Source organism: Mus musculus, chromosome 13 (assembly GCF_000001635.26).
Source record: "Mus musculus strain C57BL/6J chromosome 13, GRCm38.p6 C57BL/6J".
NCBI lineage: Eukaryota > Metazoa > Chordata > Mammalia > Rodentia > Muridae > Mus > Mus musculus.
In genome coordinates, this window is record NC_000079.6 from 41,097,959 (window position 1) to 41,111,437 (window position 13,479).

At 45.7% G+C, this 13,479-nt stretch overlaps 1 protein-coding gene across 2 annotated transcripts; it reads right to left on the reverse strand.

The window, feature by feature from the left end:
* Nucleotides 1–3,468: 3,468 nt before the first annotated feature.
* Nucleotides 3,469–13,077, reverse strand: Gcm2 (glial cells missing homolog 2). Of its 2 annotated transcripts, XM_017315354.1 has the most exons (7): nt 12,973–13,077; nt 11,907–12,030; nt 7,691–7,943; nt 7,453–7,565; nt 6,611–6,736; nt 5,715–5,731; nt 4,459–5,607 (listed from the first exon to the last, which is right to left on the reverse strand). In XM_017315354.1, exons 2-7 carry the CDS (start codon nt 11,994–11,996, stop codon nt 5,598–5,600), a joined length of 609 nt encoding a protein of 202 aa, XP_017170843.1. In that variant the 5' UTR covers nt 11,997–12,030; nt 12,973–13,077; the 3' UTR covers nt 4,459–5,597. The 2 variants fall into 2 exon arrangements, with proteins under 2 accessions (NP_032130.2, XP_017170843.1); NM_008104.2 differs by lacking the exon at nt 12,973–13,077 and having other exon boundaries at nt 3,469–5,731.
* Between the last annotated feature and the right edge of the window lie 402 nt (nt 13,078–13,479).

A 13,479-nucleotide genomic window follows, 5' to 3' on the forward strand; every position in this document is an offset into this window, starting at 1 on the left:
TCCCGCAGCCCATACTTCTAATTCCCTTTCTCCAGCTATTTGTTTTTAATAATGAAGAGATATTTATTTTATGTACATTGGTGCTTTGCTTGCATGAAGGTGTTGAATCTCAGAGTTACAGACAGTTTTTGAGCTTTCACGTGGGTGCTAGGAATTGAACCCTGGACCTCTGGAAGAGCAGTCAGTGCTCTTAACTGCTGACGCAACTTCCCATCACCTGTTTGTTTTTAAAGACAGGTTTTCCCTGCATAGCCCTGGCTAGCTTAAAATTCACTGTGTTCAAGGCTGACCTTGAACTTGTTGAGGAGATCAACACTTGTTGCCTCTCAAGGGCCGAGTGTGTGCCACCATGTCTGACCTCTCAGGCTGTTTTATATTGCTACAAAAGAATACTGCAGGCTGGGTAACGTCTAAAATGAAAATGTTTTCTCGCGGTTCTGGTGCTTGGAAAGTTCCGTATCAAGGAGCTGGCATCTGGCGAAGACCTTTGTGCTATGGCAGAAAGCAAATCGGCTGGAGTGATACAAACAGGAAGTCAGTCCTGAGGCACAGCCCTCGGTATCAAATCTGCCCATAGCCGGTTCACCTCTTAGCGTTATCACACTAGGGGACATACTCAAGCCACAGCGCCTTTTCCACTTCACTTCCTTCCCTAGCAGTCATCGCTGTGTGCCATCTGTGTATTTTCTTGCTGACAATTGTTTGCGTCGTGGTCAGTCTTCGCGAACAGAATGTCAGCTCAGCTGAGGGAAGGACTTGGATGTGCTCCTTTACTGCTATAGTCCTCGAACTGAAAGATGTCTAGCGTGAAGTGGAGGGTCCTGGCACATGATGGAATTAACTGTACAAAGCACTTTCAAGCTGTACCTGGTATTCCGATTGTGTAATTCATCCAGCTGCTAAGGATGCTGAAACAGGAAGTGTAGAAGATTTAAAGCAGCCTTGGGCTAGGTGGGGAGTTCAAAGCCAGCCTAGGTAATTTAGTCTGAACTGAATCAAAAGTATAATAGGTTAGGCATGGTGGTACATGCCTTTAATCCCAGCATTTGGATTTCTGTGAGTTTGGGGTCCAGCCTGATCCACAGAATCAGTTTCAGGCCAGCAAGGGCTACGTAGTGAGATCCTGTCAATTTATAAATGATAGATAAATGAATGGATGGATGGATAGATATAGGTAGATGACATATAGATACATCTGTAGATAACAGATAGATGATTATAGATAGATAGAAAGAAAGAAAGAAAGAAAGAAAGAAAGAAAGAAAGAAAGAAAGAAGGGAAGGAAGGAAGAAAGAAAGAAAGAAAGAAAAGGGTTGAAGATGTAGCTCACTCGGCACCAGGAAGATGATGGGGCTTTGATGAACATTTCCATATTTGATCCTGTAACAGTTCTGTGGTGGGGAACTGTTATACTGTCCATCATGCCAATGATGGGGAACCACAGGGTGATTACAGGACAATCTAGGTCACATAGTCAACCTCAAAGACAATAATCAAACACAAATTCATGATTCTGTGTTCTGAGATGTCTGCAGCACTCCATGTCAGTATCCCAAAGCTGAGTGTACCCCCAGTCATCTCCAGGCTGGAAAACAACCACAGATGCCAACGAGAGGAGGATGTGCAGGTGGATATGTTTTTATTGGATATTTCAGATTGGGTGGAGTCACTAGTAGAAAATTAGCCCCTTTATGTATTGCTCTTACCAATCCTTGTTACGAGTTTCTATCTTTCTCTCTGTGTGCCTGCCCGCCCTACGGATTTCAGTCTTGTTAGCCTCATAGTTATGTGAGCCAATGACTTAAAACCAAACCAAAATAAAACAAAACCCTTTTCTGTGTTTGTGTATAATCCACACATAAACATAAGATATACACATGTGCACATATATGCATGTGTAGGTGCTTGCCTTGTGCTGGACCTATTCCTCAATAGTTCCTATTTTATGTTGTAAACACTCTCCCTGAGCACCCCAGGTTAGCAACACACTGGAAGACAGCAAGACACTCTCAGGTGGCTTTACTAGAAGCAAAAGAGGTGGCTTCCCACATGTCTTAGTTTGGGTTTTAGTGCTGTGAAAAGACACCATGACCAAGACAACTCTTATAAAGGAAAACTTTTAATTGAGACTGGCTTATAGTTTCAGAGGTTCGGTCTGTTATCATCATGGCTGGAAGTATGGCAGTGTGCAGGCGGTCATGGTGCTGGAGAAGGACCTGATGATAGTTCTCTATCTTGATTCAAAGGCACCCAGGAGGAGACTACCTTCTGAAGGCAACCAGGAAGAGAGTCTCTCTTCCACCCTGGGTGGACCTTGAGCATAGGACCTCAAAGCCCACCCTGACAGTGACTTCCTTCAACAGCACTTCCTCCAATAAGGCCACTCTTCCAAATAGTGCCACTTTCCACAGGCCAAGCATAGTCAAAGAACCACACCACAGTAACACAAATGGGGTGCAAGGGCATATCAAGAGTGCAGGAAAGCAACAAATTCAAAATCAGAACTCCGATTCATACTGAAAGCCATTGTTTGCCTCCCACTGTAAAGACAGAAGGTTGTGAGTTGGGAACCACCTGGTGTGTGTGAGTGTGTGCAGATACTCGAGTGTGCATCCATACACATGTCTCTAGGGAACACCTACCATTGTGGAGCCTGGCTAAATGCTGTGCTTTCTGGCCTGAACTGTCCAGGATTCCACAGTTTCACTAAGGGGTAGAGGAGATAGGCTCTGATGGGCCCAATGCTAAAATTGCTCAGGGCACAACCGCATGCCAGGAAGTATATCACTCAAGGTGTTTGGTCTTGGGTATCTTGATTGACTATTGAGTTGCCCTTCACAAGTGGGATAGCCCACCTCGGCAGATGTTCAATCAAAACTGGAGAGTTTGCCCTTTGAATCAGTGACCAGATACATTAATTAGAACAGGTTCCATACTTAATTTAGAATTTCCCCTGGGAAACATTCAAAAAGTCATTGGTAACTGTGGGAGTTCAAACTGTTTGTGTCTGTACTTTGCTGGATTATTCACCTTTCGAGCATATCTTTGGGCATATTTACCTTTGTTAGATGTATTTACCTTCTTGAGGACAACCTGGAATTCACATTTCTAGCCCAAGCAATATTCAAATCCTACTGTAAGGTGTTCTCAGCTGGTAAGCACTTTTGATCTACAATCTATGACAAGTTCCTGAGAATCACCTTGCAATGATTTTCCTGGCGTCTGCACAAACTGACACAGGTCACCGGGAACATTGACTAGCCTGTCATCACTTGCTACTCCCTTGGTTCAGTGAACGCCTGGTGTAGCATTTCACAGACTCAAGGTAACATGTCCTCCTCAGAGAACTGGATCTCCAGGGTGTCCCAGCCATAGCTGACGGTCAGCCACCGAACAACCGGCAACAAAGGAAGAACTACTAAACCCACCAGACTGCTAGTAAATATAAACTCTTGAAGAGATTAACTTCCATAGAACACCACCAATTCTTTATTATTATTATTATTAAAACAGATTAAGTTCAGTCTTGTCAGCATAGAAACCAGCAAGGCAAGGCTAGTTGACTTGTGTCTAAATTGGTGACAGTTTTAAAGTGTTCATACACTGACTTGTGTCTTAACCAGCAAGTTACAGGTCTGAGCTTCTGTTCTCAGTGACTCCTGAAACACAGAAACTGTCTGGTAGAAACTGATAGTTGAAAAGCCATCTACAGTAAGTGCCATAGGCTCATCCCCCTGCCTCAGCCCTCAGAGTGCTGGGATTTCTGAGCTGTGATGACACAAAACCTTAGCTCTTATCTCAAAGGAAATGAAAGATCATTTATTACGGATCTAAACATTAGGTGATCACGGAATAGTCACATGGATTTGGTTGCCCCCAATAACATGTTCAAACATGGTGGGAGCAGTTTCATAGAGTTTTTATAGTATCAGAACAAAGGCACTCAAAAATCAAAGTATTTGAAAAATCATCTGTGGAAATGCCAGGTAGGCAGGTTATATATAGTAAGGCAGAAAAAGATTTTTATGGGCCTAAGAGGCTACTTGATGACATTTTTAGCCTTTGGAGGAAGTGGAAACTTGGGGTTGGTTTGTACCCCAAAGGGATTCACTTAATAGGTGATACACGGCTATTAAGGGGTTAAAGGCACAGCTCTGGCCTCAGACCTGCAACTTTCCAGCTCTCAACAGCACAGAAGGTCTTGCCAGTCAGTCACCACTGAGGAATCTTTAAAACAGGTGAGGCTTGGCTCCCCCTCCCTTGCCCACCTCTGAGTTTCAGTTCACAGATGTCATAGCACCCAAGTTATGGAGGGCTCTTCTTGGTTTACAGATTTTTCAGCTGATGTATGGGAAAGCTTGCAGGGCACTAAAACACTTGCCATGTTTCATACATTCCTCTCCAGGTTTCCACACTGGTGCTACTTAAACAGCCCCTTGATGCTGTTCATGGCTGTGTGAAGTTCCCTAAAACTCTAAAAGGCAAAGGTTAAGAGCGAGAATAGGGTTCTTAGCTGTAAGCTAAGGAAGGTCAAACCAGGATATTGCAGGCTCCTCCAGCTTGTTTTTTAATTTGTTCATCTGGTGAATAGCCTATGTGGTGTGGCAGGTTTCAAAATGCTGTGCTAAGTTCCAGCAGCTGTCATTCCTAACTTATAATTTCCCAGCATGCCTTTACACTCACTCTAGTCTTGTGTGTGTGTGTGTGTGTGTGTGTGTGTGAATCACATAAATGCACCCTTGGCGTGCGTTTTCTTGCATGTACTTCCTTGTCACCGTGTGTGTATCCTGGATTTCTCCTAAAAGTCCTCATTGTCAAAGCTAAAGGGCTGCCCTGTCCTATCTAAGTAACCCATCACAGAGCCCACCCCAGACAGACACACATCCCACACATCTGCTCCATCTGTCCCGGAGGGATCTGCTTCTTGAGGAAAATCCAGAGTGGGTCTGGGGGCCTGGCAGTCTCCAGGGACTTTCAGAGGGGCTCTCCCTGAAGGAGAGACTGCCTGAATGACTCCCTCTTGAGGGTCTAAGGCTGGTGGATAGATGGGCATTGGGAGGTTTTCCGAGGCATAGGTGCAGCTGGCAAGGCTGCTAACCTCCTGCATGCTGTCACCGTGTTTCAGAGCAGGGTGCTGGTAGGCCTGGTAAGCCACTGTGGTGGTGATTACTGTCTGCAGAGCCTGGCTACCCGCTGCTGGCACTGGCAGGTACCTGCAGGGCAGCTCTAGGTTGTAATAAGGCAATGTGGGCACAGCCTGGCATTGCTCACAGTCAACCTTCTCCTCAAGGCTGGGCTTCCCGTGTGTTGGTTTCCAGCTATGATACCTAGCTGTGAAATCCAAGGTTCTCTCATAGCTGCCATAGGAACTGACATTATACTGTAGTGAGTTTAGAGGAATCCAATCTGGGTCATCGGGGACCTCGGAGGAATCTTTATACAGGGTGGAATATGGACTCGAACCTGTAACCCCAGAACTTGCCAACTCATAGCCCCAAGGTGGCCCGGGGAAATAAATGCTTGGATTTGGATATTTCTGAAAGGGCAGTATTATATCTCCTTGAAAGGTGGGCAGGTCACAGGTAACTCTGTAGACATCAGAGTTTGGGAACGAAGGGGAGGGCTGCCCTGGAATAGGGAAGCTGGTATCAGCAGTCATATCAAATAGTTCTGTGGGTTCCAGGGCAGCCGTGCTATTGAGGTGTCCCCTGATGTCCTGAGTGCTTCTTGCCTTAAAAAAAAAAAGACACAAATACAGACATATGACACATAATGCATACTGTAACATATGATCTGTAAAGGATATGAATACCCTCACCCATAGCAACAACCAACCACATAAATAAATACAGCCCTGTATAGTGAACCATGCCCTGTTACAGTTCACAGCTGGGGTCCAGAGGTTGTTGATGGATGCCCTGAATGAGGAAGGTCCCCAGGAGCCAGGCATGGTGGGATCTCAGCAGCTAACAGATCTATTCTCATCTGTGTGCTCCTCATAGTGGAGGCCCAAGAACCACTCACATCTGCCTTTAAATCCTGCCCCGCCCGCCCCTCCCAACTGAGCAGGAGCTTCCCTGTTTACAGGGAACTGTGAATCAGCATTTTAAATACAGGCTTAGCTTTGGCTAGCTCTCCCCAGGGTTTCTGTAACCCTGGAACGCATATGTCAGCGCTTGCTCGCTTGGCAGGTGCAAGGGCTTGAACAACGCCAGGGTCTGTTCTTCTCATGCTCTCTGCCTGATTGGCATGTCTTGGCGGGGAATGCAATTTGGTCAAGTTGCTTGAGGGAAACTTGTCTGTTCTTTCACACAGCTACTTTAGCTGTAATATAGAATATCCTTATCTCTCAGGGCATTGTACTGTTGGACAACCGCCCTCGCATAAGTCAGCAAACATACTAACGCCATCGGACTCTAGGGATCACTTCCCTATTGTAGAGAAGGGATTAGAGCCCCTAGCCAAGTGTTGGTTCAACGATGTTTGCTAGAAGTATGTAATTTTCATATGAAATTCAACCTTTGTAATTGATACCTGGCATTCATCTTACAGGTAGCTGTCAGTGGGCCCCATAAGTGAACACAGACCTCTGGGTGGTGTCAGCCCTTACCTCAGGCTCCCCTGATCTCCTTTTCTGGGGTTGGTAGAAAGAAGCCATCTGTCTCTTGAGGGCACTTCTTCTGCCTTCTGTCTCTGACTTACTCTCTGGTCTGGGGTGATCATGAACTCCTTTGGCCTATGTGAATGAAGAAATTAAATTGTTTATCAGTGTTTCTAGACAAAAAGTGTGTGGGGAGCTGGTACAAACCAGATTATGCCTTTCTTATGTCATTTACTTTTAAACTTTTCATCAAAAATGACTAAGTGTTATTCAAAGTAAAACAGTATCAATAGCAGACATCATAGCTGGGTGTGGTAGTTCACACCTGTTATCCACCATTTGGCAGGGTGAGGTTGGAGGGTCACAGTATCTATGAGGCTATCCTAGGCTACATAGTGAGTTCCAGGCCATCCTGGGCTATGTATTAGAACTCTGTTTCTCAAAGGGAAAAAAAAGCCAACAAGGACAACAGATATCTTAGAAACTAGCTGGCAACCCAAATATTCCCTCAAACAAATGTAACTGGATTCATACAATTGGTCCTTAAAGAGCACACTGAGCCATCCAAGGTGCTACACAGCCATGATACCAGAACCCAGCAGGCTAAAGTAGGCAGATCATGAGTTCAAGGCCAGACTGGGCTACCTCAAAATTCCAGGTTAAACTGGATTGTGCAGCCTGTCCCTATCTGGAAGACAACAAAATCTATCCAACAGCCCGTCTGTCTGTCCGTTGATTCCTAGGAAGCAGTGAGTTCACAGGCTATCTGTGATTTATTCTCCAGGGAGGCAGTTAGCTCCTCGTGGAATGATAGAAATACTTAGTACAAACGATGTTCTGACCCCACTTACCTGAAAAAAAATTGCATTGCCATCAAGTCTCCAGAAGTTGGTGACAGGGTATCCGCTGTGCCCTCGGCAAGGAACCAGCTCCAAAGGTGAGTGACAGTTGGGGCAAGCTTTCTCTGCAAACCCCAGGAGGTGAAATGTTAAATTCAACCCGAAGCCCGGAACCTTCTAAAGGAAGGTAGAGGGACACCAGCTAGGAACAGAGAACCCAGAGCTCCAAAGCCACCATTTCTGCCCTCACTTTGTTGCTTCAGCCGGGCCTTGTCACAGATGGCTGGCCTCAGCTGCAGGTGCGAGCCATCCTTCAGGGCGCAAGCGCGTGCACACACCACCACGCCCAGGCAGGACTTCTTGAGGATGTGGCCATTGTGGTTGTTGGTGTTGCGCATGGCCCAGCCACTCAGGTGGCGCTGAGCCTTCTTCTCCTGGCTGCTGTAGATGAAGCGCACGTAGCCATCAGGCCACTCCCGGAAGTGGTCAAAGTGGGTTGGTTCCTGGGAAAAGATGGCAAACAGAATAGGACTTTACATTAAGAAGCCCGGATCACAGGCACCCCCGCCCCTTTAACTTTTTCTGTGCCCTGGAAGATAAAACAGGATTTTTTTTTTGTAACTCTAGAAATGTTTATATCTCCAAATTATTTTAGTATACAATGTCAATCTCCAGCTGCATCTAAGTGGCATATGCATATTAATATACCTAGCCCTTCTGCCATGTGTGGGTAGTAGGGGCAATTATCGGGCCCATTTTATAGAATAGGTCCTGGAGATCAGAGAGATCAGTTGACTTGTCAAAGTTCACACAGCTACCAGGGCCTGGCTATGGGCTATGTTTGATAGCCCTATAGTTGATTCCAGAGCCTGAGGGTTGTTTTTGTTTGTTTGTTTGTGGCTGAAATTCTATTTAAACATTTTCAAGCCTTCGAAGTACTAGGGCTATACGTGGTCAGAATGCTTTCCCACTGAAATGCAGGGTAACTGGCGAACATCTTCAGGTCCACACGTTTCTCCAAAAGCTCCCAATAGTACGTTTCTCATTGTCCCAATAGTACGAGCCATGACCCGCAATAACAACATAAAACTCCGAGGTAGTAAGCTTTCCCTTGCACTCCTGCCTTAGCTCTGCAAGCTTCAAAAGGTACCCTGATGTAGGACCTAATCCTCATAATAAATTGTAAGCTTAGGGGGACTGGAGACCATGCCTGAGACTGGACTACCTTCCCCTACCTCAGCAACATGGGATCTCCATACTCTTCAACAGAGAACCGTAGCTTGGAATCGTGTGTCATAGCTCAAGTATTGAGCATCAACTTAGCACCCATATCTGGTGGCCTCTGCCTTCTGCTTTATTTAAGATGTAATAAATGTCCTTTTCTATATAATTTTGACATACATGACCCTTTACTGAACATTTTCTATTTATAAGTTACTCTTGTATGTAAATGTTGTTATTGTTGTTGTTGTTTGTGAGGTAGGGTATCTCTGTGTATCCCTGGCTGTCCTGGAACTCACTCTGTAGACCAGGCTGGCCTCAAACTCACTGAGATCTGCCTGCCTCTGCCTCCTGAGTGCTGAAATTAAAAGCATGTGCCACTACCACCTGGATTTTTTTTTTTTTTTAAGGCAAGCTATCACGTAGCCCAGCCTGGGCTTATTATGTAGCCGAGGTTGGCCGGGAACTCTTGACCCTTCTGCTTTTGTATTTTGAGTGTTAGGATTACAGGTGCGGGCATGTGCTCCTACCCCTTGGCTTTCACCAAGCACTGCAAGATTAAAGCACATTTCAGTCTCTAAATTTCACAGCTCAGCATTCAGGTCACCACAATATATATAAGTGATATCAAAATATCAAACGGACATTGTGTTCTGTGGAGAAGCTATTCTTCAGATCTCCAGATTGCTCACTCTTTTTAAACAAGTCAGTATTTACACTGATGACCAAAATCTCCAAGGTGGAGAACGAGATTCAGGCTAATCTCGTCTACGAAAAGTGGACCCAGAGCACATTACAAAGATGTGTTGAACAATGAGGCCGCAATGACAGTTTTTACATTTTTCTCCCAGTGCACGGAGGTGAATGGAATTCGGGGGCATTTTTCTCATTTGCCTAATCGCAGATCATGTAAAGCAAGGCAAATTCAAAAACTTACAATTGACCAGCTGCCCTAAAAAGAAAAGCATTCAACTCTGCTTCTATTTAGTAGTTGAAAGATTTATTTTATGCTTGTTTCTAATTGTGTGTGTGCATCTGTATGCCTGTCTGTGTGGTATGCACACCTGAAACGAGGTTTCATTTGTTCTAATGTGTTGCCAGCATGCATGCTCACACACACACACACACACACACACACACACACACACATGCTCACATACACACGCTCACACATTGCAAGATGACAGTATGTCTGAGGACAATTTGAGATTGTTATCTAGTTTCATCATTTGATGACAGGACAGCAGCCGGAGAATAACAAAAGTTCAAGGTCACAAAGACAGTTTACTTCACTCGACCAGTTAGAAGAGCTAGAAAGATAAGTGTGTGTGTGTGTGTCTCTGTGTCTGTGTCTGTGTGTCTGTCTATGTGGCGTATGCATACCTGAAAGGAGGTTTCATTTGCTCTAATGTGTTGACAATACACACACACACACACACACACACACACACACGAGAGAGAGAGACAGACAGAGATAGAGAGAGAGACAGAGAGAGACAGAGAGAGAGTGCACGAGATGGATTGTTTTGTTACTGCTGTTTCTGTCTTTATTCCTGTCCTTTCTCACGTGTTAGACATACTCCTGATTAAAGACCAGACAGCTTAGCAGGTAAAGGCTTGGCCTTGCAAACTTAACCATCTGAGTTAAATCTTAAATCCCATGGCTGAGAGAGAGAACTGACTCATGAAACCATCCTGTGACATCCGCACTTGCCTCTACACACATGGGCACACATAGTATACACACAATAAAAAAAAAATAAAATAAAAGCAGATTCCCCCCAAAAGGAAAACCAATATCTATGCATCTTTGAGGTCATGTTTGTATTGTATCGTTTGGATCCGATTCTTTTTCAAAACACGAGATTAGATGTTTTCTCTGGGATTTACAGCAGCTGAGGTCAGCAGTAATGGGACATGCATTCTGCGATCTCTGTTCAGAACAGTTGTCCTACAAGATGCTGAAGGAGGCAGGCTGAACATGAGCAAGCGAGGCAAGCTCCTTACACATGTGTCCATTAAACAAATGCTGGCCTCAACCAGAGGCGACACATCCTGGTCAACCGTCTCTCATCTCTGAGTATCATCTGGCATAGCACAGAGGCCATTAAATGCCACATTTCAAACCCTTGAAGCAGGACTTTACTGGAAGCCCACTCTGTAAATGCTAGGGAAACCAATCATCTCTAGCCGCTAAGTTCATTTGCACACATGAACACCACACCCCACACACACACACACACACACACACACACACACCACATACACCACACACATCATACTCACACACACTACATCCACCGCATACCACACACACACCACATTACACACATGTATACACACCACCCCCACCACCCCCACCCCCACACTACACACACCACACACACATACCACATACGCTACACATACCACACATACATACTACACACACACACTACACACACACTGTACACACACACTGTACACACACATACACACACTTTTCAGCCATTAGTCTTGATCTAAACACAAACTGCCTAGTTTATTTCTTGTACTTGGCTCTGATAATGAAAAAAAACAAAGTTTCCCCCAAAGGACAAGCATTCCACTGCTAGGGACGTGAGAGTGGAGCAAGGCGACTTCTGCATCCCGACTGTGGAATCTTCTCAGCAGGTGATGGAGTACTGTCAAGGAATCGCTCCAGTCTGGACATTTGTTTTAGATTCCAGTCACCTCTTAGTGCCTGGCTTGGTCATGTGAGAATTAGTGGTATTTACATTTCTCCAAAACTTTCTCTTGAACTTGGAATAATCGAGTAAAGAGTGAGGTTTCTCATTGTTTTGTTTTGACAGGAGGCTTTGTTAAGTAGCCCTGACTGGCCTTGAATTTGTACCAATCCCAAGGAGAGACAGAGAGAGAGAGAGAGAGAGAGAGACAGAGAGAGAGAGAGAGAGAGAGAGAGAGAGACTCACTCAGTTTCTCCCTTGGTTAAGAAAATGGAGAGTCTGGCTGACTACTTGGGAACATGTCTGTATTTCTGTTGCTTTTGTGTGTTTCAGAGAATCACATGTAAATCATTCTGAGAAGACACATCAATCTATTCTGCACTCTGTAGAGTCTAACTTCCCTACATATCCGAAGATGTGTGTGTGTGTGTGTGTGTGTGTGTGTGTATGTGTGTGTGTGGTCTTAGCATGAATTGGCTCGAAGTTTCCCCTTTGGCTGGACAGTGTCATATTTTACCCAAAGTGCAGTGTCTTCCTTACCTGAGGCATCTGTGGGTCATTGATGTCCCACGTGAGTTTCATCCCGTAGGAGAGCACAGCATCCTCGTCCTGCGTGCTGTCTGCTGGCATCTGGAGGGGCCTCTAGTTCTCTCTAGTCAGGGCCCTGAAAGAGAGATAAAGCTGAGGAGTGCGCAGGGTGACTCTTTTCCAAGTGAGAAGGAGGTAAGTGAAAGAGGAAGAGGAAGAGGAGGGAGGAGGGGGGAGGAAATAGGAGGGAGGGAGGAGACTGAGACAGAAAGAGACAGAAGGAGACAGAGACAGAGAGAGGCAGATATACACACAAAGAAACAGAGAGACAGATATGGAGGGATTCAGACAGTAAAACAGACAGACAGACAGACAGACAGAGACAGACACACACAACACACACACAGAGACAGAGAAGCACACACATACAGAGACAGAGAAGGACACAGAGAGAAAGACACACACACAAAGAGACACAGAGAGAGAGAGACAGAGAAGGAAACAGAGAAACACACACACACACACACACACAGAGAGAGAGAGAGAGAGAGGGAGAGAGAGAGAGAGAGAGCCTGCAGTGGGTGCCCTGTCATTGGCTGAGGTGCTGAAATGCATCCCTCTGAACAGAAGCACCTTTAAGCAGGTTTGTACAGAGACACTGGATCTCTCTGCCTCTGCTGGGCTACCTCTCCTACACCTGAAGCTCCAGCCTGGAATGCAGGGGAGAGTTTAAGCCGCTGAGCAAAGGGGAATTGAAGTTAAGCAGTAGGCAGTGGGGAGCAAAGAGGACTGTGTCATTTATGGGAAAACCAAACCCGATGGTCTGTCAGCCTCTCTGTTGAGGGCTTAGGTTGAGGCTCTGGAAGCAAAGGTTTCCAGCAGTCTCCTCGGAGCTAGTTCCAGTGCGAGGTGGGAAAATTGAAGGAGAATGAAGAGCCAGCAGCAGGCGCCTCCAGTCTAGGCACAGCTTCCTCAGTTCTCTGGGTTCCTGCAGTTTCTCTGTCCGAGTCCGTGCAGAGAGTAAGCCTAGCATTCCAGTAAGCTCTCAAGCGGACACATACTGTAGCCTGAGACAGACCTGACCCACCAGGAAAAGCCTTGGAAAGCAAATCTGAAGGTTGGGACCGGATGACCCTGGGATAGATGGAGAGAGAGAAAGAACTTAAAGTGTGGTTGGAGCTCTAGTCCAAAAGAATCGCCTCCCTCTTTATACCTCTCCTCTCCTCTCCTCTCCTCTCCTCTCCTCTTCTCTCCTCCCTTCTCTTCCATTCTTTTCTCCTCTCCTTTCCTCTCCTCTCCTTTCCTCTCCTCCCTTCTCCCCTCTCCTCTTCTCTCCTTTCCTCTTCCCTCCCCTCATATCTCTCCCTCTCCCTCTTCTTCTCCCTCTCCCCCATCTCTCTATGCATCCATAATTAAAGAAAAATAGACCAGGATTTTGTGATCTCTCATTTGCCACCCAGAAGAACACCCACGGCAAATGTAGAATGTACTGCTACGGTTGCTGCTATCCCTAGATTACTTTTGTCCTCAGAAACTTTGTAGGATCAGAGAACCGTGTTCAGAGAGCATCCACAGCTAAGGCGAC

Excerpts from the sequence above, each read along its gene's own strand:
- Gcm2 (NM_008104.2), bottom strand. The coding sequence starts at position 11,996 with ATGCCAGCAGACAGCACGCAGGACGAGGATGCTGTGCTCTCCTACGGG. Across the intron at positions 6,737-7,452 it reads GCAATGCAATTTTTTTTCAG|GCCAAAGGAGTTCATGATCA; the intron begins GTAAGTGGGGTC and ends TCATTCACATAG. Across the intron at positions 5,732-6,610 it reads GGAGATCAGGGGAGCCTGAG|GCAAGAAGCACTCAGGACAT; the intron begins GTAAGGGCTGAC and ends TTTTTTTTTAAG.